This window comes from Perca flavescens, chromosome 11, assembly GCF_004354835.1.
Source record: "Perca flavescens isolate YP-PL-M2 chromosome 11, PFLA_1.0, whole genome shotgun sequence".
NCBI classification, from domain to species: domain Eukaryota; kingdom Metazoa; phylum Chordata; class Actinopteri; order Perciformes; family Percidae; genus Perca; species Perca flavescens.
Genome location: NC_041341.1, coordinates 37308358 through 37332525, shown reverse-complemented (window position 1 = coordinate 37332525; position 24168 = coordinate 37308358). Strand labels below are relative to the sequence as shown.

Sequence of the window (24168 nt, the reverse complement as noted above, 5' to 3'; positions counted from 1 at the left end):
ACTCTTAATATTCATCTTGTCAGACAAAACCACTGGCATGAACGCAAATAGGACCTGGGATAATTAGGTACACATTACAAAGTCAGTTATTAGAAATACAGTAACTAAATGTTTAAATCATGAAAAATCTCAATAAAAACTAAGAAAACAACTTCATTTTGAGTTGTCTTATTCTAAATTAAAGTGAGCTCCCAAGATGTGTATGATAGGTCAGATCTAAAAAGCTTGTGCTTGTTTTTCAATATGACGCAATATGAAATTTAAATGTATCATGTTGCTTTGACTTCACACGATTGACTGTAAGGGGGTTTCCCTTTATTCTTAGCACTGATGTAATGATGAACATCTTTTCCTAAAAACAGTATTCCCCTTAAAAACCTGCATGGTTCCTACAGTAATCCTCTCCATACACATACATTTTAAAGTGCTGTTGTGAGCCTGCGCAGTGTCAGCTCGATGTCAGACCCCACTTAATCCAACAAAAACTCAACTTGTAAAAATATAGGAAATAATTTTTCGGCCCAAATATATCAGACCTTTAACTTCAAGAACCAAATACCCCACCACCCCACAACTGAATTAGTCTCACTAATCTCATACATCCCAAAAGTACAAATAGAAGAAAAAAAAACAGTACAGTATCCCCTTTTGTTACAGTGATGAGGTACAATAGTTATTTCCGACTACGAACAAGAGTTCCCCTATGTTTATTTTACAAGGTGAAGAAGGCAAATCCATAGTTATTAAAAGGGGGGTTTAAGAACACTTTCCCTTTTTCAGAAAAGGAAGACCCAAGAAATTCCATAAAAAATGGTTCCACACTTGCTTCAAAAAGCTCTTCAAAGTCTTCATTCCGGCTGGCACTTGAGGTTGATAAACAGTTTTTTCAGTAATGTCACAGCCATGGGTATACTACTTCTAGCAGGCTATGGATCACCCACAATGACTGCATACTGCACCATGGGCACATTTCCTCTTCCAGTCTTGCTCAAAGGTATGTTTTCATGTTCCCATGAAGGTACTGTAGCACAGTCAGTGCTGGTGATCTTTGGGGTGAAAAGAAGATCATTCTCAGAGAGACAGACAAATACATTTCTGGTTGAATACAAAGTGTAGAGGCAAAGTGGTTAGTTCAAGAAAATAATTGTACCCAAACATGGAAACCCTCTGGGGCTGTTGCTCTGTCAATTTTAACATCTAACTATCTGGAACGGGCGTAGCTAACGTGCAGAGGTTTCAAGCTGGACCTGACTGCTCAGTTAAAGCAAGCCCAGATTCATCTGAACTGCAGCTAAGCCCGATGCATTATAAAGATACCTTAAGATGTGTCAGAGGAAGCAGAATCATAGATAAGATACATAAGATCTGTGTATTTGTCTGATTTCAGACAAGTTTTTTTTTTTCTACTAGATTATATATTGAAACATTTTAATAACGTCGATCATACGGACATCGTCTTGGACACAAACTGTTTTCAGTTTACAGCTCTAAACCATTGTGAAAATGAGTTGGCTTGGATTATTCTCAGGTTGGATGCATTTTGGATGTATTTAGTATCTGACTCACACTCATCGCTTTATCATATTTTGACATACTAAATAAACTATTAGTAGTATTTGTCACATCAACAATCGTACAGTACAATGTAGTAAAATTCAATCTCTGCGTTTAATCCATCCTCAGCATTAGGAGCAGTGATCAGTCATACAGACAGACCCTCACCTAAACCTCTCTTTTTGTCTCTATGTCTATTACTAGGTTTCAATTAAACCTCAGATACCATGGCATACCTCTAGGGTGTCTAAGTGACTTGTAAAGGACACAACAACTACATTAAGACTAAACCACCTGTCCAGATAAACCTCTGCTGCAAGGACACAGCAATCGGGTTTAGACACTATGTGATCCAGACAACACAGGTTTAAACTGGTTTCTAACCTTAAACAGCCCTTTTTTTCAGCAGGAAGAAAGAAAAAATGCAGTAATGTGTGTGAACATCCATGCAACATAAACACTAGGGCTGGACCGATACAGAGCTGATTTGTTTGACAATAATGTCATCCACAACTGATTTGATGGAGATGCCTCTCAGTATAGCTACATTTAAAATGTCTTATAAAATTTACTCCGTTATTATTATTTTTTTTATTAGTTCGTTATTCCTTATTTACCATTCAGCAGCTAAGGTAGATCTCTTCTTTAAAAAGCTTGTAAAAAACATGAATCAATGGAAACCTGAGTGTCCAATAATAAAAACATCTCTACTGGATATGAAAGATCTGCGTCGGTCAAACCCTTCAACACACTGTGTTAGTAATGCCACAGTCTCACAACCCCGCCACACCATGAACAAGTTAGCGTTTCAGCACTTCAAGCTGTCTCGGTCAGGTGGCATGCAGCGGCAGTAAACGTCAGACCTTAGGGGTCTGCTCTGGTGGGGGGAGGGATGGGAGGAACCCCCCATGGGGCTCCGTTCATCTTCTTTCCTAAACCTGTTCTCAGTGGATAAGAAAGAGAGCATCCAAGATGGATCACAGTCAGACTGGAGAATCAGGAAAAACAATGCTACAGAAACCACATTAAAGCAATTCCTTTAAGTCATGGATTCATACAACTGCTGTAATAACGTCTTACTTTAGTCCTATTTTTTCTGAATAGGACAAATATTGCAATTGTGTACCATTGGCATTGCAGCAAGGCTCTGCGGTCTCCCAGTTCATGGATCTCTGGACGGCTTTCTTCCATCGAGCAAAGTGAAACTCGCTCTCTGTTTGCAAAGAGGACACACAAGTCAGGCAAGGGGATACAGCGCAATTTCTTTTAGGGCTGGGCAATATATTGATATTATATCGACAGTGATATATTAGACGAGATATCGTCATAAATTTAGGATATTGTAATATCATGATATGACACAACAAGTTTTCCTGGTTTTAAAGGCTACATTACTATCACTGAGCTGCTCTCTCCTCTCCCTTTCTATTACTATTTGTGTGCATCCAGTCCCAGAAATGCTTGTTACTAATCCTAGCTTCTGGGGAGTTTACTCCCCGGAGTCCTTATGTTTTTTCCCCCAGCGTATTTCCTTGGAGAACGTTGGCACCAAGATTCTGGTTCCAGCGGTCGCCGTGGTCCTGCTGCACTCCCTGCTGAGCTCAGCGGTGCCCTGCAATGTCATGCTGCTTCCTGCTGAACCCTGCTGCTTCCTGCTGAACCCTGCAGCTTCCTGCTGAACCCTGCTGCTTCCTGCTGAACCCTGCAGCTTCCTTCTGAACCCTGCAGCTTCCTTCTGAACCCTGCAGCTTCCTGCTCAACCCTACTGCTTCCTGCTCAACCCTGCAGCTTCCTGCTGAACCCTGCTACTTCCTGCTACGTCCATCCATGCTTTGCTGGGCCACGCTACTTCCTGTAACGCCCTGCAGCGAACTACTACGACTACCATTTGAAGTCACTGTTCCATTATTAATTTGACTATTATCGCCACTGTTCATCATACCCCCAACCGGCCCGTCAGACACCGCCTACCAAGAGCCTGGGTCTGTCCCAGGTTTCTTCCCAAGAGGGAGTTTTTCCTCGCCACTGTCGCACTGCTTGCTCTTGAGGGAATTACTGGAATTGTTGGGGCTTTGTAAATTATAGAGTGTGGTCTAGACCTACCCTATCTGTAAAGTGTCTCAAGATAACTCTTGTTATGATTTGATACTATAAATAAAATTGAATTGAAATTACAGTAAAGTCTCCAGACTGTTCTAGCTGTTTTAATATTTGCCTTTACCTCACAATTGGTGATTATTTATCTCATTGTGTTAATATTTTGTGAAAGCACCAATAGTCAACCCCAAAATATCGCCGCAATATCGACATTGATGTCAAAAATATTGTGATATTTGATTTTCACCATATTGCCCAGCTCTAATTTCTTTTCCCAGCACTTTTTTTGTTCCAGTTTTTTCAAAGACACACTGTGATGATGACAACATCCACTAGATGGCAGCAAATGAGGCGTTAGCTGACTATCTTTGAGACTCACATGCACATATCAACTGGATCACGTTCTTTCAAAGAGCGCCACACATTTCCTCTGGGTGTTTTTTTTCCCCTTACCGTCAGAGTTGATCTGTGGTTGATATTTCTCAGATGTGACATGTGGGAGATGACTGGGGCTCAGGTTCCACACGCCCACCCCCTCTGCTGCCCCCGCTGCCATGGCTGCACCCAGAGCTGTGGTCTCCGACATGCTGGGGCGCACTGGACCAACACAAGCCCCACACGCAGGCAGAAACATTCAAAATTAAGTACAATACTAGGCAATTTAATTTATTGAAATGCAAAATGCAAATGTTTTTATGTGACAGATAATCAGGTTTAAATGTCTAAGTCTAATGTCTTTGTACTTTGCAGGTACATAGGTAGGTGTAGGTCGCAGGTCTGTGTGTCTTAAATGGGACAAAAGTCGGACAGGTTATAAGATAAGCATTCTTGTAACTTAATATTACAGTTAAGATATTACAGTATATTTATTTTATGTGTATGTACGAGTACATGCGTGCGCGATGAGTGTACTCTTACCTACGGGTATGCAGAGGATGTCGGCCTGCAACTGCATCAGTAATCTGTTGGACGTCATGCCTCCATCCACCTGCAGCTGTGTCAGAGGGACGCCGCTGTCCTGGTTCATCGCATCAAGGATCTGATACACACAAAGCACCACTCACTTAAACACAAACCAATTTCAGCCAATACCACTCACGCAAAAAACCTCAACCAGGGTCTTTTACGACAACAACATAACTATTGAAATAAAGTTGGTGCTTTGGTATTTTCAGTGTCTTCATTTCTATTAAGGGATTACATGCTTATCAGTTGGTTGCAAAAATTCAAAAACAAAAGATACACTTAACCTTCACTGCATCAATTTAAAAGGAAAATTAACCAGGCGTATTTCACATAAATGTAGCCATTATGACTTTGTATGAGGGATTTCAAGAAACATTTTGAGTTTGCTTAGAAGACCGCTCAGCCACACACATGTAGACAGATGAATATACAGAGGGGTTAGGTCAGTTAGCAGCTTAAACCGGATGTAGATCCATGTGCAGTTAGCCATGGTGGCTATTTCACAAGAGTTTGGAACGATTCACGTAAAAGTTATTTTGGAAAGCTGTTGGAGGCTCCAGCTTGCTCTGATATATGCGCAATACTTTTGTTTCCTTGAATCTTTTCAGCAGACGTGGTGAGTGCAAAGTTAGCACGAGCCATAGAATTACAACTTCCACATTTATGGGAAATACATCAAGTGGAAATATAACAGAATTGTCCTTTAAGCAAATCCATAATAGGACCATTTGATGAGACATGTCAAACAAGCAACAACAATAAAAAACATACGTATAATAAACGTGTAATGTATCTGCAGCCAACTGTCACACATAGGGCTGAGCCATATGGAAAAAATCAGATATCACAATATTTTTGACCAAATACATTGATGTGGATATTGCGAAGATATTGTAGGATTGACAATTGGTGCTTTTACAAAATATTTTTTTTACAATGAGATTATTAGATGAATAATTATCAACAATGTGGTAAACAGTTTCAAGTGAAATTTTATAGAAACAATTTATATTTTTTTCCCCAGCTATATACATATGTTTACATGCATGCACAAAACTAGTGTGATGTTAAGACAAATCTGCAATTCTTAAAATGATATTTCCTCTAAATGTTTCACAACAGATTTTCTGAGAAATATGAGTTAGCATGTGCTTGTTATTAAGCTATTATTATTATCATTATTAATTGTATATCACGATATGTTGACATATGATTTAATCACGATATGATTCCATCGAAAGACGATAAATTATCATATTGACTTATTGCCCAGACCTAGTCACACATGGACAAGTATTGCTGTACCTTGCTGTTTTCGTTGCATGCACTTTTGTCATCACGTCCTTGGAAACAAAGGAACAAATCCCGCACTCTACTTCATACTCTTGATGAAGGTCCGGAGGGACCAAAACGTTAGTTTTTGTAAATAAAAGGTGATGCTATAGCAAGTGCAGAGTGTGGGATTTGATCCTCTGTTGCCAAGTTGATGATACCTTCAATGCAATGTTTGGATGTGCAAGTTGTTTCTTCAAAAGAAAGTCAATCACATCTTTGAAATCAACCCATCCTCAAACAAAAGAACCAGAATCCCCGCCTTGCCAGAACTAAACAGGTTGACGGAGAAGAGAGGAGACACTGCTCACCTCTCGGGTCTGAAAGCAGACGGCCTCCAGGGCAGCAAAAGCCAAATGGTTCCTGTTGGTGAACTGAGTGAGCCCACAGATGATGCTGGAAAACAACCAGAGGAAATAGATTAAAACACACGGCTATAATGTTGTCATTAAAGGACCAGTGTGTAGGATTGAGTGAGGTTGCAGATTGTAACAAACCAAATACCCCACCCCTCACCCCTCCTTTTCCAAGTGTGTTGAGAAAAGAAATATGACATGCCCTCTCTAGGTTTGTCCGTTCTGGGCTACTGTAGAAACATGGTGGGCTCCTTGGAAGAGGACCCACTCCCTATGTAGATATGAAGGGCTCATTCTAAGCTAAAGCAAACTCAACGATTCTTAGTTTCAGGGACACATTGGTTGATGTATCGCAGTGGGATTCGAACCCAGGTCTCCCACTCCAAAGGCATGTGTCATATCCACTGTGCCACCACCACCCTATTATGATTATGATTATTATACACAATGATAATTATGAATAATATAGGCATCCACCTAAATCCTAAACACTGCTCCTTTAAGGCAGTTTGTTGGATTACAATTAGGTCAGCTAATGGTGTATTTTCATGTTTTCATGTTGCTGACAATCCATGGGTAAGAAACCACAAGAAAACTAACTTTAGAACAAGTATCACATGTTTACTTGATTTCAAATTTTCTCCTCATTTTTAGGGTCAAATCACAGTTGATAGTTCAGTCATGTTTGAACAGCTGATTGTCTCACCCTCTCGCACTGGGCTCCCAGTAGGGGGCATAGAGCCCAGAGAAAGCCGGCACAAAGTAGCAGCCGTAAGATGTGCCTGCTGCAGCTGCGAGCTTCTCTGAAATGACACAGGAGGAAGAATTGTCTGTCAAACTCAAATGTGTTGCTTTCTACATAATATAACCAAAAAGCAATTAAGCTGCTACATACAGATTTTAGTTATGAATGAGTCATGAATGTCACACCAAGTTATGTAAGATGTAATCTGGATCAACAGAAGTACATTTCCAGGATAAAGCCTGACATTGTCCGTTCTCTGTGTGTCGCCGTTCTCAAAATCCCATCGCTGCGTCCGTAGCAACTGTGATTGGTTTAAAGAAATGCAAACAACCCAGAGCGTTTTTTTCTCCTATCCCAGAATGTATCTGTGGTGTAGCCAGACCTGACTCCACAGAGCTGTGGAGATAGAGCTGGCAATATGAGACTAGGTAAGATGCAACAGTGTTAGTACCGATCTCTGAGGAAGACTGCACGATGCCCATGTTGTCCTTCAGCCACCGCACCACCGCCCCTGCGATGGCTACAGAACCCTAGGAGGAAGAAAGGAAAACAATGGACCCAAATCACATTAGAGCAGCAGGCAGGTGGAAATAACAAACCAGGGTACACCACGGAGGACACTGTTGCAATGTTGGGACTGATTTAGAAACCAAAAGGAGACTGACTAATGAAAAGCTTTCACACACCTCGAGTGCATAGCAGGCAGGCTCGTCTTTTCCCAGTTTGTAAGCAACCGTGGTCAGCAGGCCGTGGTCTGACATCACAGGCTGAACACAATCACAAGAAAGAACATCATACAGAGTGGGAAGTAACAACAGCACAGAAGGAATGGAAGTCATTTAAAATGTTAGTAGCACATCATATTTTCTTGGCCAAAATATCTTACCTTGGTCCCTGTATTTCTGAGCAGGAAGCAACCGGTCCCGTACCTTTACATAGCAAGGATGGAAAAAATTAAAGGCAGATTAGAGAACTGTGACTTAATAATGGATGACTTTCTTTTCTTCAAGACTCATAGGAAAAATAACATCACTCACTTACTGTATAAGTTAACCCTATGTCTGAATGATATGCCTTGGAAGTTGATTAACAGGTTAAGAAGGACATAAGTAAGTAAAATATTTACTGTAACTCAATACCAATTTTCTACAATGCTCAAAACGTTTAGCTTTCTTTTTTTCTGCAAAACCCGCAGCCTTACTATCTATTTGTACATTGGTAATTTAATCATGTTTCTCACTAGATTTGGAAACTAACTTTTATTGTCACATACACATAGCAAAATTCATTCTCTGCATTTAACCCATCCCTGAAGGGAGCAGTGGGCAGCCAATCACAGCGCCCGGGGACCACCTCCAGATCAGAGCCAGTGCCTTGATCAAGGGCTGCTTTAGCTGCTTTCCATTGAAAACAGTTGTCAACACTGATCATGTTTTACATGCATCAGGCTGCCTTCAAGGTTATGTAATGTTGGTACCTCAGCTGGCATCTTGCTTCAACCCTAAAAGGAAGGACTGATGAAAACCATAACCAGCACGACTTAAAGTGCAAACCCGCAGGCTAGCAGTAGCAAAGCGGTCATATGAAGGAAATGGGCGATTTCTTACGTGTTTTTGGCCTGGCCTTCCTGAAAGCACATCTGACCAACCAGTGCAGCCGACTGGTCACCAAGACACTGAGAGAAACAAGGCTGCCAGTTATGGCCATGTATGCATTTACACACATGCTCACAAACAACCAAAGTTAAGTTTACATAACATGCAAAAGTGCTTACCCCAGAGATTGGAACTCCTGCAAGAGAGCTGGATTTCTAGTTAGAAGACAGAAACACACGTGTTTAGAGTTTGGATGGATAACTGCAGGATAATGCTGACTGTTGTGTTTTTGTCTTACAAGACACACAGTTAATACTATTGAAAACATTTGGATCAAGCCAGAAGCTGCAACAGGACATTGTAGGGAATCCAACATGTGAGATAGACAAATACCTGTTTGTAGCCAAGAATGCAATAATCCCATGTAACAAAAAAACATTCAAGTAATAACGGTAGTTTCACACATGTGACTTGTTTGCTTTGTTCCGATTCAGGGTCTTTAAAGAAACAATTGTTGCATTTGTCCCTTGGTTCGTTTGTGTTCACACAGTAACGATTTCAACGGCGGTCCAAAGCAGTCTCAAAGTTGTAAACAAATGCAAAACAAGAGCAAACTGTTCTCTCATTGGTCAGAACCATTGGACAGCGATTGCTGTGGTCACATATGTCTGATCGAACTGATCTTTTGGGGGAAAATGCTCCCAGTTTCTCAACAACTGCTCCAAACGAGCCAGGTGTGAAAACACCCTTAAGTATAATAGGAAATATTAACAGAATTGCCTTTTTTATGTAATGGTGATCTACATAATAGGACTTTATTTCTTTAACATGAATCATGAAATGTTCACTGCTAAAAAAATAAATGAATATTGTGGCTGTAGTAATCCCAACCAGAATTTAATGATTCAGTATATTATCAGTGCATATTTCCAGCTTATTGAAATAAGTCCTCATTATGTAATGCATACTGCATCAACAGGAAAAAAGTCATCGCAGGGCAGAGCATTTTTATTACCTAATAGGAACTTGATTGCGTTACTTTGTGCAATTACACCATTGGTGTACAAGGATTATCATCTTTGGAAAGTTATCATACTAACAATTGTAACACCTTTGCCAGTTAAACAGCTCTGCAGAAAGTTTGTTTACATGTTTATCTCTTGTTGGCGGAATTTGACCATTTCAGTCCAAGAATGATTAGGGACTTTTCCACTAAAATGTGCTGTTGCAAACATCAGGATAATACAGTGAAGCAAGAGTAGTAACAGCCAAAGAGTAAGACTCTTCTAGCATTATTATAAACATCGGTACAGGATGTGGGTAGAGGCTTTCCAACAGTAAATATTAAAGAACAACTATATTCTGAGGTAAAAGAACAAGACAAGGTTGAAAGCTAGTATAGTCATTGTGCTTAATTGTGGCCAAATTGTTAAAGGGATACCCAACGGTATGCCTTTTCAGTGACAATGTCATGTTTTTTGGGGGTCAATTCCTTCGGGACCTTGTGAATCAGAATCAAACTGATTCAGGAAATCATTGGCGATACCCAGCCCTAGCAACGGCCAATGGGGAAGCTCCAACTCAGCCGACATCATCACTTACTCTGACCAATGATGTGTAACTTCATCATTCAGGGACAGACTTTCATGTTTACAGCGCTGGCCTCGCAGCCAAAATTGGATGCATAAAAACTGGGAAAACAAACAAAGCTGCCACGTTGCTGACCTCTTGTACTGCAGGGTAAGGTGCATGTTACATAAATCAGCTTTCATGTAAGGCTGCGCTGTGGTCAGGAGATAAGATACGAGCAGTGGACACACACGGACACACACGGACACAGACACACACACACCTCTGTAAATGACCATCATTACCCTTTTAAATCAGTATGTTTTCTTTCTAATTCATCTGGGCTCCTCTACCTGTCCTGCAATCAGACCATCTGCCATTGTGTTAAGGCAACATGATGGGATCTTATCAGGCCATTTATCAGGGTGAGGCCACAATAAGGAATTTTTATTTTAATAAATTTATTTTTATTGTACTCCTTTTAACTCTGAAATTTGTCATAGTATTTAAAAAAATCAGAAAAACAGTCATGAAGTATGATTTAAAGAATTGGTATTGATGAGTTGATACCAGAGATGTCAAAGTGTACAAATAGCCATGGTAGCAAAGGTCTGCTTTAAAAAAAAAAAAAAAAAAAAGGGTAACACTGTATTTTAAGCAGCAGCAAAATTCATACATAACTCGTGCATAGAGCTTGCTTGTGTAAGGTTTTTTGCCCGTTGTATGTTTTATCACATGAGTTGGGAAATATTTGCAGTTTACTATTATTTTACATACAACAAAGAGTATGTTTTTGTTGAGTGAGTTATTGATCACTCTTAATAGTCTTTTATTTGAAATACAAAATAAAGCTTTCTCCAGCAGAAATTAAAAAGTGAATTCCAAGGGACAATAATAATTTAGCTGGAAGTCCTTTACCATTTCACTATCAACACCATCTGCACATTATCTGATGAATTACACACTGTATCTTATCAGGTTTTTATGGTTTTATGGTCACTACAGTGATTCAAATATTTTTCTGAAAGCATTCATCAGAATATTTTATGGTTATAGTTAGCCTTAATTTACACAGATTTTTAACTCTGGAGTTCTCAAACAAGGTCAGGTCTTATCAGGTCCATCTCGAAACACAAAGTATTATGAAACAGAACAGACCTAGCGCGTTTGAAAACCTTTAACTGAACTTACCATCCAGCCGTATATTTCAGAGGAGCTTCGGATTTTGGGGAGGATTTCCATCGGGACGTCAAAGTACCTAGAAGCAGCACAATCAGTCACGACGATGCAGGTTTATAATAGTCCAAACACAAACATTATTGTGTTTGAATTTTAGCGGCTGTGCAGTACAGGCTGACTCTGTTTTAGGGGAATATGAGGCAAGGTTATTATAGTATTTTATTTTAGTTTTAAATAGTTTTCAGTGTGTTAGTTTCAGTTTTTTCACAAAAGGTTGAGTTTTCGTTTTTATATAATTTAGTTTTAGTTTTTTGTTAGGGCCAGGTATAATGTTTTAGAAATATCCAGCTACATATCCATACAAAATACAGAGATGGAGAACTGGGTAGGAATGGCCATCTTTAAAGTTTAATCTTTGTGCTACTTTAGTGTTCGATGTGAAGCAATTACGGCACAGTGCCATGTCCTGGAATGGCAGGTCTGTTCGGTGTCAGTGGTTCAATGCAGAGATGTTCACAAGTCTTTATTACACAAGTAACTCATGGCAAAGTTCAATCCCCCCGAACCGATGGACTTTACGCGCCCGGAGCAGTGGCCGGAATGGAGGCAACGATTTCAGCGGTATCGGATGGCTACTAAGCTAAACGGGGAGAGCAGCGACGTGCAGGTTAGCACGCTGTTATATGCGTTGGGCAAAGAGGCTGAGCAAGTCTTCAACACTTTTGTTTTTGGCAAGGAAGAAGGGGATGACGACTACGAGACGGTGTTGGCAAAGCTCAATAGTTACTTTGTGCCGAAAGTTAACGTTATACACGAGAGGGCTCGTTTCCACCTTAGAGCACAGAAGCAAGGTGAATCAGCAGAGGAATATATCCGCACGCTATATGAGCAGTGAAGCCACATAACGCGTTACTCTAATCTGAGCACTTTTTTCAGTAACGAGTAATCTAACGCGTTACTATTTCCAAACCAGTAATCAGATTAAAGTTACTTATCCAAGTCACTGTGCGTTACTATTTGTCATTTTCCTTAGTAAAAATATATACAAGTCACATTTTCAGCATGTGGACAGTTCACGTGTACCACGCAGCGACACAAACGTAAACAACAATGGAGGGAGGAGAGAGATGCGCGTTTTCTAGCTGGAAATACAGTCACTATTTAGAGTTTGTGTCAGCTAAAGACGGAAGTATTAAGGTTGGTTGTACACTCTGTGCTGGTGGCGACTACGTCAAATTTGAAGAACCATTTGGAGTTGCAGCACTGCAGTCAAACTTACAGAGCAAGTCCCAGCAGGTGGAGCGAAGCAGAGAGGAGGTCCCCCACCACCCAAACAACAAAAGCTGGACTTCGGTGCAACACCAGTAAGTGGGGGAGAGTTGAAGAAGTTGGTCGGGCAGTATAAAGAAGTGTCTGAAAAGCTGCAGCTGACGGCAGACCTGACACTTGAGAAAGCAGTGGAGATGGTGAGACAGTCCGAGTAGATAAGTCTCATGGGCATGTTGAGTATGTACCATTAAAATCTGAAATCCCAAATACTTTGGGGCTACACCATTAATAATACTGTACATATGATTGAGTTTAAGTTGTTGTGTGTCACTCTGCTAGAGTAAATGAACTGACTATAGTGGAACTGAATGCCAGCCAGTCCGATGGACACTTTCTAGGTGAAGTCAAAACGACGAAAAAGGTTTGTCCTACCTACAGTGGACGACATACTGCCACGGTTGGCAGAATCTTGTGTGTTCTCCCTGCTCGACGCTAAAGCGTGATACAGCTAAATTGACCACATTCATCACACCCATGGGGAGATACTTCTTCAAGCGGCTCCCTTTTGGAATCTCCAGCGCACCACAGATCTTCCATAGAGAAATGTCAGCACTGTTTAGAGGCCAGGAAGGAGTTGAAGTTGATTTACATGGATGACATCCTCATTCACGGAAAGAATGAGGAGGAGCATAAGGAAAGGCTCCAAAACGTACTCCGGACCCTGGACAACGCAGGCTGAAAGCTAAACTACAAAAAGTGCCACTTATGTCAAAGGCAGCTGAACTACTTGGGTCATGTCATCTACCCCTCAAAAGTAAGTGCCATCACGGAGCTGCAGCCGCCAGAGGACATGCCGGGTCTGAGGAGGTTCCTGGGCATGGTCCATTATCTGGGGAGATATTTGCCCAACCTGACCGATGCACTACAACCCCTCAATGACCTGCTAAAAGACGACACAACCTGGACCTGGGATGCTGCACAATTAAACGCCTTTCAAAAGGTAAAGAAACTTGTCACCACAGCACCAACTCTTGCTTTCTATGATGTACACAAACCTACAATAGTGAGTGCAGACGCAAGTAGCTATGGGCTGGGTAGTGTTCTACTGCAACGACACCCTGAGGGACTGAAACCAGTAGCGTTCTGTTCTAGAGCACTGACTGATACAGAAAAGCGCTACGCACAGATAGAGAAAGAGACTGGCTGTAGTCTGGGCCTGTGAAAGATTTTACACTTACCTGTATGGTCTTAGCAAGTTCACAGTGCACACAAACCACAAACCATTGATTCCTCTGATTAATAACAAAGACTTAGACGCAGTTCCCCTGAGGTGCCAACGCCTACTATCTAATGAGGTACAACCCCACAGAGAGTACGGGTTGCAGTCCTGCTCAGCTCATGATGAGCTGACAGATCAAGACAACAGTGCCCACAGTCAACACGGTACTGTCTCCAAGATGGCCGGACTTCTCAAAAGTGCGTAAAGCTGATGCCAAGGCCAAAGAAAGCTACAGGCGTGCCTACAACAAACACCACGGCGTCAGACCATTTCCACCTCTCAATCCAGGGGACAGTGTGGCAGTCAAACTTGACAGTGAGTCAGGTTGGACGACAACAAGGACAGTCCACCTGCCACACCCAACTCCGAGAACCTACCTGATCCAAACAGATCACGGGACACTGCGGAAGAACAGGTGACACTTTCGCCCAACTTTCCTACCTACACAGGACCCAGTCACAATGGAAGACATGCAGGTGGCTGAACATTCCCCACCTTCCCGGTCTTCGCCTCCATCTTCACCTGTAGAACAGACTGTGCTAGCCTGTGGTACAGCTCCCTGCTCAGGCTCGTGCGTCTTCACGGGAGAATTGTCCGTCCACCCGAGAGACTGATAGACTTTGTGATTAACACATAGCTTGCATAGTGGGGCAGAATAATCTCCAGCAGCTATGGAGGTGCATGGGCAATCTACCTCATGACCTCAGGTTACCCAGTCTTATTAAGTATTGTAAGAAAAAAAAACTGTTAATAAGCCTACAACTCAAAAAAAGGACAGATGTCATAACTGTTCACAGGCTGGATCTAGTTAATGGCGTAAGGTTACACACATAGTGATGAGGCTCTACAACGGGGCAGGATGTACAGTGCTTAAGTCAGTCAGGAAACGGGGCTAGTATGTAACGCCATATACTACGGTATATACTGTTGATATGTCAGGAGACAAATAAAAAGGAGAAGCCTCTCGAGTTGTACGAACGTGTCACGGAGCATTCATTCCACAAGTAGAAACTTGTACACACTTAATAGCCTACAAATCATCCACGGGATCAATTACGCATCACATGAGTTTTCCCACCCGGCACAGCGCTTGTTCCTGGGGAGATGGATCCATGCGTCCCGCCTCCTCCTTTCTTAACCTCAGCGACTACTAACTATAAATATACTATTTGCCTGTTCCCAGCATTAGCACAACATTTTGCAATGGTTAGCCTGTGACGATATATGCTAAATGCAACTTCTATTTTCACATTAGTGTGTGAGTGACTGACCTATCTGGTGCGTTTTTACTGTAGATGCCTGATGAAGTCCGACGTTGTTGATCCGGCATCATTTATCTTGGTGTAGTTGTTCGCTTACCGCCACTGTTTACAAAGTTATTGAAAGCAAAACTAATGACAAAAGCCATAACTCCGGGAGGACTTGGTGGCCATCGGCAAATTTTATATGTGAGTGCGCGCACATAGGCGGATGCGTTACATTGCACATTAGGGCAAAGGGCAGGGGACATACAGCTCGTCATACATTTCCCCGTATATGCGCCAATAAAATAAAATAGAAATACATGAATAAATTTAGATTTAAAAAGCAATAATTGTATGAAAACAGGTTGTTGACGAGTCTCGAAGCTCGAGACAAGTCTGAAGTGTTTTGGGTTGAGTCCGAGTCAAGTCTGAAGTCAGCGGTTTGTGTGACTTAAGTGCGACTCGAGTCCGAGTCTCAGACTTGAGTCCCCATCTCTGGTTCAACGTCACGAGAGTTGACAGAAATTCATGTGGTCTCTTTTTCGGTAGTGAAAAATTAAAACTCAAATGATTTCTGTTCATTTTATTTTTTATTAGGCTTTAGTTTTAACCTGGCAATATAGTTTCAGTTTAGTTTCAGTTTTTTCTTTAAAATGTTTGAGCTTTCCTCAGTTTCAGTTTACTAAAAATATTTTTTTATTGACGTGGGCATAGCATCACCGTCAATATAAAGTCTTTAAAGTTAGCCTGTGGGGTTTTCTTACACAGAAACACAGTTTCCCATCTTCCCCATTTCCCAGTGAAACCCAGTGTTGTGTACGCTTGAGGCGTGTTTGTTAAAACCAGTTGTTTACAGGCTAACAATTTTAAGAAATATTTACACTATGGAAAAAAATTACATTCGTTGAGATTACAGGAAACTTTTCATTGAAAGATGGGCACCATTAATGACGGTGATGGAGGATCGTTAGAACTAACTGATTATATCTGCCAGGTGAACTTGTAACAACCCATGTTTTGTTTTAAGTTGATGTTTGTTCTGTTTACATTGTTTATTTTCAATGTTGTTACTTATTATTTTTATTTCTTCTCTTCCTTGTACTTCTGGACATATTCTCCTGTGGACTTGACCATATACGTAAGAGCGTGTGAATGTTAAGACCCCTTGTAAAAGGATATTGTTTCGGAGTGGAAGTAATTGCTGTAAAAGGAGATCTAAAGAATATTCAAAATAAAAAATAAGTAACAAAAAAGCAAAAAAACAACACAAAAAAACTGTCGTTTACATGCTCATCAAATGGTCCACTGTGTGTGTAGGCGCACGTGTTTTTTTTACCTACAGAGTTCAGGATCCCAGTCCATGCTGTGAATGTTGAAGAGCATGGTGCGACTAGCATTTGAGACGTCTGTACAGTGGACCCCTCCGTTCTTTCCCCCCGTCAGACACTGAGGAAAAACAACACTGGACTAAGGCTACATCCACGCTACTACATTTTCAATTTCAAACAGTGTTTTGAAAGAAAAACATTCTCCGTCCACGAAAGTGTTTAGGCTCCGTTTTAGAAATGATCTCCTGTAGTACAGACTACAAGCAACCCCAGAGCTCTCAAACCAAAATGGGGACAGTGTTCTAAATGTCTCCGTTTTAGAGAATGGGACTCGGCGAAGTAGTGTGGATGTGAGGTGTAAAGATATGCGTTTTTAAACAAAAACATAGAAGTGTAAATGTAGCCTACGTTCGCATTAAAAAGGTTGCAAATAAAAAAGGGGTGTAGATTTAGTGAACATGGAAACTTATTTGCTTGAAATGTGTTCTCTATGTCATGATTTTAAACAGCTGGTGCACAGCTGCAGGCTTTGAGCAGCTCTTACCCAGATGATCCAGGAGTCCACCGTGCCAAACATGGCGCGCTCATCCTGCACTGCTTGTCGCACTTCGTCCACATTGTCAATCAGCCATCGGAGCTTCACTGCACTGAAGTAGGTGCTGATGGGAAGGCCTGTCTTGTGCTGGAGAGAGAACAGTAAAAATACTGATTTTTGTTTGGTATAAAAGAAGCATAAATATGCTCAAATATTAGAAAATCAAAAGGCAAATAACCCACACTGTTGAGTTGACTAGTAAGTGATCACTGTATGACTATACAAGACCTTTAGTAATTTGGACTCAAAGGATTCCATTCAGCCATACATACGTTTTCTATACATGCTTACCCTGATCACATTACTTGAGACTGTGAACAATGCAGCCTAAATCTAAAATCTGAAAGCTAAAAACAAATGAAGGATTTCTTGTCCATCTCCCTCACCTTGAGGTGGTTTTTGTTTTGGCCCGGAGCTTTGTTAATGAGACTCTCCACTGTCGACTGTGTGCGCAGGTCCAGCCAAACTACAGACAAAGCAGAGAACGGCTTACGCATGGGAACGTAAAATATCTAGATTAGACAAAATGTCTGTATGACTTTAGGCCAATCACAAAAAAAGGAATACTGACATTTAGGGCTTTCTACAGCCCCATTTCAGCATGGCCTCCACAGCTACTTCCACTGCGTGCGTGTGTGTGTGAGATGTTTTTTGGGTGACCAGACAGATTTTTATGTTTGTGTTTTTTTATCGGTTGATTGTTGGAGCAGACGATGGAGAACATTTTCTGTGTGAACAGACCAAAGTTTTATCTTATCTTATGACCCCATAAAACAATAAGAGCGTCTGTCTCCACATAATCACCTGTTGAGTCGTTGATGGTTATTTATTTGTGATTCAGAAAATAACCACTGATAAACCATCAGAAAATAACTTTTAACCCCAAAGGTTCCTGAACTTACAGAAAGTACTACCCCCTGATCAGGGACTTTTCTGGGGAGAATTAAAGCCCCAAGAACTTAATTTAGAGTTCCTCAGAAGGTTCCTAGTTCCAGGAGAAAGTTCCTGTGGTCCAAATATGTTTAACAGCAACCAAGAGGCATTCTGAACAGCTTGCAGATAAAGTAGCCTGTCAAGCTGAACTAAAGCCACTAGTAGGGGGAAGAATGAAAGCTTCTCCCTGCTGGTATCATAACACATGCCTAGAGTGGGCGGGGACTGCATGTGCTCAGCTCCTACACTGAATCACTGCCACATGAGATGGTGGGTGGCGGGGCAGGGACAGACATGACATAGGACACCACGATCTGATGCAACAACAGTCATGTGCTGGGCTGTTTCCCAGATAACATAATCTCATTGTTTTCTCAATTAGAAGAAGTTGTTGCAAAGGGAATCTTTTTAATGACAGTTTGAATTGTGTCTAAATTTGATCGAAGTTTGTCTAATTTAATTAAACCTTTGTATTTGTACACAACTTGCCCTATTGATATACGTTAACCATGTGAAGTACTTTGTTATAGAGTGTGTCTAATGGGCCTTAATTTGAAATCATTATTACAGAATTTATGTGTAAACAAAATATTTTCTCAGTGATACTTGTTCATTCAGATGTAAAATGCACTCACCAATGGCGTTGTAGAGTGGCTCTCCGGTCTCTTTGTCCCAAACGAGGGTCGTCTCTCTCTGATTGGTCACCCCCACCGCTGAGAAAACAGCAACAACATAAATGCCAATATAACTCCCTCTTCAACCCATTCCTCTCTGTGAGGTGTGGTCAACGGTCTCCTTTCGTTCTTTCATCCAGCTACAGGTGTAGGTGGGGTTAACCTCCTCGCTATCAACAACAGTGTCCCACCTTTTATGTTGGAGATGTTGATGCTGAGCTGGCAGAGTTTCTCACAGGTCCTCTCCATGCACTCATACACAGACTGCATTATCTCTTTGGGGTCCTCCTCCACCCAGCTGATCCAAACACAAATACAGGCATATAAATGTGTGCACAAACACATGTATAGTATTTTTTGTGTCCAACAAAGATATCAACAAAATCATCACCATACAGTGTAGCTGTGTGTGGTGTTGCTACCTATCACAAGGCTGTATGCTGTGTTAGTGGGTTTGGGGTTACAGGTTGAATGCTCTAGCCGTTCGCAGTGTTCATGTGTGCAGTAAACATTTCCATGGAAACCGTGAGTTCCACTAATCAGTGCGGTATTTCTCTATAAGATTGCGAATAAAACATGTTTTTCTTAAAACAAGGTTGATTTCAAACGGACTTCTATCTTATACAGGAGCAGAAACCTTCGTTTCACAACCTCGGAGCTCCCGGTCAGTCTACCTCGGAGCTCCAGGTCAGTCTACCTCGGATGGTTTAGACGTTATGAATGATAATCAAAATCCTTCCAGAGAAAATTAATGGGATTTTTACTTCTGGAACCACACTGTTGAGCTCTATAAACCATGTAGAGGAAACTGTTGGTGGTCTTTCTGAGAATTACTTAAGTAAATAGCGGCTTCTCTGGCTGATATAACCTTACAACATAACCCAAACTGATCACTGGTAGCTTCAGGATATGTGCATTGAGACAAGGATATACTGAATTACACTTAGCTATAGTTTCTGTTACAAAACATAGAGCAAAGATTTCAATTTATTAAATTGTAAGATTCCTAATTTATAAGCAATGTCTATTATTTACGCAGCCTACAATGTTTTCTGTCCCGGACAGGTTTGCTTTGTACAGGGTGCTCCTTAGAGCTGCAAAGATTCATCAATTAGTTATCAACCATTTAATTAAATCGGCAACTACTTTAAGAATCAATTAATCCGTTTGAGTCTCTATTTATAAAAAAAGGTCAAGATTTCTCTGATCACAGCTTTTTAAATGTAAATGTTCTCTGGTTTCTTTACTCCTCTGTGACAGTAAACTGAATATCTTTGAGTTGTCATCATGGGCTTCTGAAAACACTGAAATTGACATTTTTCACCCTTTTCTGACATACTACTCACCAAACAACTAATTGATTAATTGAAAAAATAATCTACAGGTTAAGTGACTATGAAAATATTTGTTAGTTGCAGCCCTAGTGTTTGTCACCCAGATTTGAAATGGAGTAGACAATAACATCTGAATATGTATCAACCAAGGCATCTTTTGTGCGTCCAATAAAATAAGAGCTGGACCTTAGACTCAGTTATGTTGTACACATCAAATGAAGTAAAAGATTAGTCAAATGCTGTTAAATTGTAACCTCAGTAACCCAGTAAGCATTCAAAAGGGAAAAAGTAGGAATAGTTGTTACAATCTGCAACTCATTCATTTCTTTGTACATTAAGTTAGTTACTTTTCTGCCATTCTCAAAGACGTTCTGTAGAACGTTCAACAAATAGCTAAAATACTGACTTTATCCACAGTATTTACTATTTGTACAACCAGTTGTACCATGAGAATATGGTTATGTTGGTTTGAAGAGTTTATTGGCAGCCCAGCATTGTGACAGAGCAGCAAAGATTAATCAATTGTCAATTGACAAAATATTAACTGGCAAAATATTTTGATAATCGAATAATCGTTTTGTCATTCAAGCAGAAATGTCATACATTTGCTATTTCTAGTTTCTTAAAAGTAAGGATGAGATGCTTTTATTTGTCATACGTAATAGTAAACTGGATGTTTTTAGGGGCTGAACTGTGTGACACATAAAATATTGAAATTCAAAGAACTCACCCCTCCTTAGGGAAACTCTGGTTGACCTCTACTTGGTGGTGACTCATCAGTTCAGCTGTTTTTGCGTTGAAGACCTGTGGAGAAACTGAATTCATTAGAGACCAAGAATGGAAATAAAACAAAAGGCTGTTCCGGTGTCTACAAATCTGTCAACATCGTATCCACTGAATACTTATGCCAACAAGTTCAATTAACACTATGTTCCTCGTGATTTTGGTTGTCTTCTCGCCCCCAAAATGTTGACCCAGAATACAAGTCATGTATCATCTTAGCCAGAATGTTATCATCAATTCAAAGTTTCCATGAGATCGTTGTCAGGCTTTGACGCTCAGACCAAGTGGCATTTAGTTTGTGGTGCTAGCCAAGAAATAATTACATTTTGTAAAATTCTAAATAAAGTGCTTTCACTTTCCAAATGTACTGACACACTCAAGAGACCTCATTCTGAACAGTTTCCCCGACAAACCGTTTGTTTGTATTAGCACAGAAGGCAGATTTGATTGCAGATTAGAAGGCAGATTGCAAACTAGTTAAATCAACTTGAATCATCCAGTAATAAAGGTCAAAGATCATTTACATGACACATTTTATACACTACATAGACTGTGTGTATAAACAGGTCAGGGAAGGTGAATAAATAGTCTATCTACTGCAGAAAAAAGCTTTGCCAAGGGCTTAATCATTATCATCTATGACTAGAGATGTGTTATGACTTATTGTCATTTGGGTTCTGCAATGAATCTCACAAACAACCGGCCAGGTTTAAGGTTTAACTTCTGGTCTTAATGACCTTTTCTGTGCCTAACCTAGTCTCAACAGATCAGTAATCAGCCAGGGTCCAAGGCCCTTTGGAAAGAACTGGTTACTAATTAAGAAAACATCCAGAGCAGTGTTATGGCACCGGTTTGTAATCTTCTGTAACTTTTGAACACATAAACGTAGAGATGTTCTGATAATATTCTTTCCTTCCCCATACCCATTTCAATACCTGAACTTGCATATCGGCTGATACCGAGTACCGTTCCGATACCAGTGAATTTAAAATATTTATTTTTTAACAGTTGTACACTACTAACCCTGTAAGGGCGTGATATGATTGCTATCATTGTTTGAATGGCCTGCTCAGGTTAAACCATTTTGAAAAACATGAACAAAAATTTATTTTACTATCTAGTTTGAAACTCATAACAGAAAAAGAACATATATAAACTACTTAAAAGTAGAATTTTTTCAAGGCTAAATTATGTGGCATTGGATCCTGCATTGACTTGCATACCTGCCTGTACTGATACTAGCATTTTAGGCAGTATCAGAGGCTTTTCTGATACTGGTATTGAAATCAGAACAACTCTATAAATGTGTGATATATTGTCAGCAGCATAATGACAAAGGTTGGGCTCCAAATGTTAAATATGCATGTGTGTATTGCTAAACAGATTATAGTTGTATTAATCACAAAACACTCTAAAAAAAAAATCTCAGGGTCAGAGATAATAATAGATTGAATTTTTCTCTAGTGTTAGTCCTTGAATAAAGACCTGTCAATCAATTAAGTAAAAGCAGCTTTTAATCTAGTGGTTTGAATTCAGGATCAGACACACAATGAAGACTCCCTGTGGTCTCAGTTAGTTAAAGTGATGGTTCAGAGTAACTTCACCCTAGGGTCCTTTGCACCATGACCTCGAGCCAAACACACCCCAGAGAAGCTTTTTTCAACTGGGTCTAACATTGGGAGAGTTAGCGTAGAGTAGCGTTATCAGCTGAATAGCTTAGCGCAGGGGCTAATGGACCCACGTTTGTATCTGGTAAATGACCCCACTAATAATGCCCAAAATTATACCAAACGTCTACAGTAGTACATATAAGTTGTCAGATTTCATAGAAATAAAAAACCCTGTCCCTCTATTCTTTGAAAATCTAACCACAAGCTGAACTTCTATCTCGGCAGAGCTCCAAACTGAGTCAGAATCTTCCAGCTGACCTACTTCAGGAAGCCCAAATGTATCCACAAAGGATCCCTAAACCAGACTCATTTTGCTCAATGGTGACAACAAAGCAACAATTGGGAGAAATCTGGTGGGGGCACAAGGACAACTTTTAAAGTAATGTATCAGCAGTATTCACACAGGCACAGAGAATGAATGGGATGACATTTAAAAGGATAGTCCCTTAGCTGGTTAACATGAACTTAACAAAACTGGTGTAGTGAGTCAGTTCGCTTTGAAAGGGTTCATGAACGCGGTCCTTGAGGGGGTAACAGGGGGTCCCGAGGAAAAAGATTAATTTTCAATATAATTCCATCTATTAGTAACACATCAGCAAATGTGTTGTATTTGTAGTTTAAGGAATAAACACAAACGCTGCTCACTAATACATAACGACAATAATGTTACCACATATCGAGGGGATTAGCGTAGGCTACCCCTCGCCGTGTGCAGCCCGGTGCAGCCTGAAGAAAAATAAAATAGCTTTATTCTTAGGTTATCATATGTCCACTTGCAACAAGTTTGTTTTCAGTCGAAGTCTTCGTTATTAGTTATTATGTATGTATAGTTATGTCCAGCAAATGCCGAAGGAAAGTTAAACACAGACGTTGCATTAATAGAGACCACTCGGTCTGTGTGAAAACACTTAATTAGGCTAATGTTACGACTCTACAACACGTCACTCACCAGAAACCTCGTCGAGCTCGTGCCCTGGTCTATAGCAGCAACCAGCGGATCCATCATCAAACACTGAAAACAAGACGTTAACACTACCGGCTGGTTGATATCACCTTTACTGGGATGCACGGCACGAGTGTGGTTTTCTCCAGGTTGTGGTTTGACACCAGCCAGCCCAGCCACAACACTGTTCCGTGGGTGTACACCGGAACCGGTCGGTGCTGACGCACTGATTGGCTGTCTGTCTAAAGGCGTCGCCACGCTCTGTCCAATCAGGTTTGGGGGCACGTTCTCCGAGGTCGCAGGGTATGGCGAGTGGATTGTGTCATTCATACCAGGAGAAGGAGAAGGAGCAGGTTACCCTCCCCGTCGTCGCCAAACCGTGTGGAATTTTGGAATTGATTTAATAGAGATTGCAGACGAGAGACCAGCGGCGACTAGGCGGCGAGTGCATGTACAAACATTTTCCGGCGGCGACGTGGCGACGGCGTATGTTTAGCATTCCCATCAAATTTACACCTACTAAAGACGTCTAAACTAAGTACGTCGCCTTACAAACGTGTGAAACACACGCCTTCACTATCTAAAGACGTCTACGTCGTCAGGGTGACTTTTCCCCTAATATTGAACTAGAGTAAAGTATATTGTCATTGTTTAGATTCACATTTTGTTAGTGTTCTTTTGCTTACTTTCTGGTTCTTATGTGTTACTCATAATGTGTGGCTA

The 24168-nt window shown here is 40.8% G+C and overlaps 1 protein-coding gene across 2 annotated transcripts; it reads right to left on the bottom strand.

The window, feature by feature from the left end:
- Positions 1-174: 174 nt before the first annotated feature.
- LOC114563765 (glycerol kinase) lies at positions 175-23801 on the bottom strand. Of its 2 annotated transcripts, XM_028590617.1 has the most exons (20): positions 23452-23801; positions 20780-20853; positions 18907-19013; positions 18677-18754; positions 17495-17574; positions 17058-17195; positions 16522-16631; positions 11406-11472; positions 8825-8860; positions 8658-8725; positions 7937-7979; positions 7737-7817; positions 7502-7580; positions 7012-7108; positions 6261-6345; positions 4570-4690; positions 4105-4248; positions 2681-2767; positions 2418-2492; positions 175-1046 (listed from the first exon to the last, which is right to left on the bottom strand). In XM_028590617.1, exons 1-19 carry the CDS (start codon positions 23773-23775, stop codon positions 2419-2421), a joined length of 1893 nt encoding a protein of 630 aa, XP_028446418.1. In that variant the 5' UTR covers positions 23776-23801; the 3' UTR covers positions 175-1046; position 2418. The 2 variants fall into 2 exon arrangements, with proteins under 2 accessions (XP_028446418.1, XP_028446419.1); XM_028590618.1 differs by lacking the exon at positions 2418-2492.
- Positions 23802-24168: the final 367 nt, after the last annotated feature.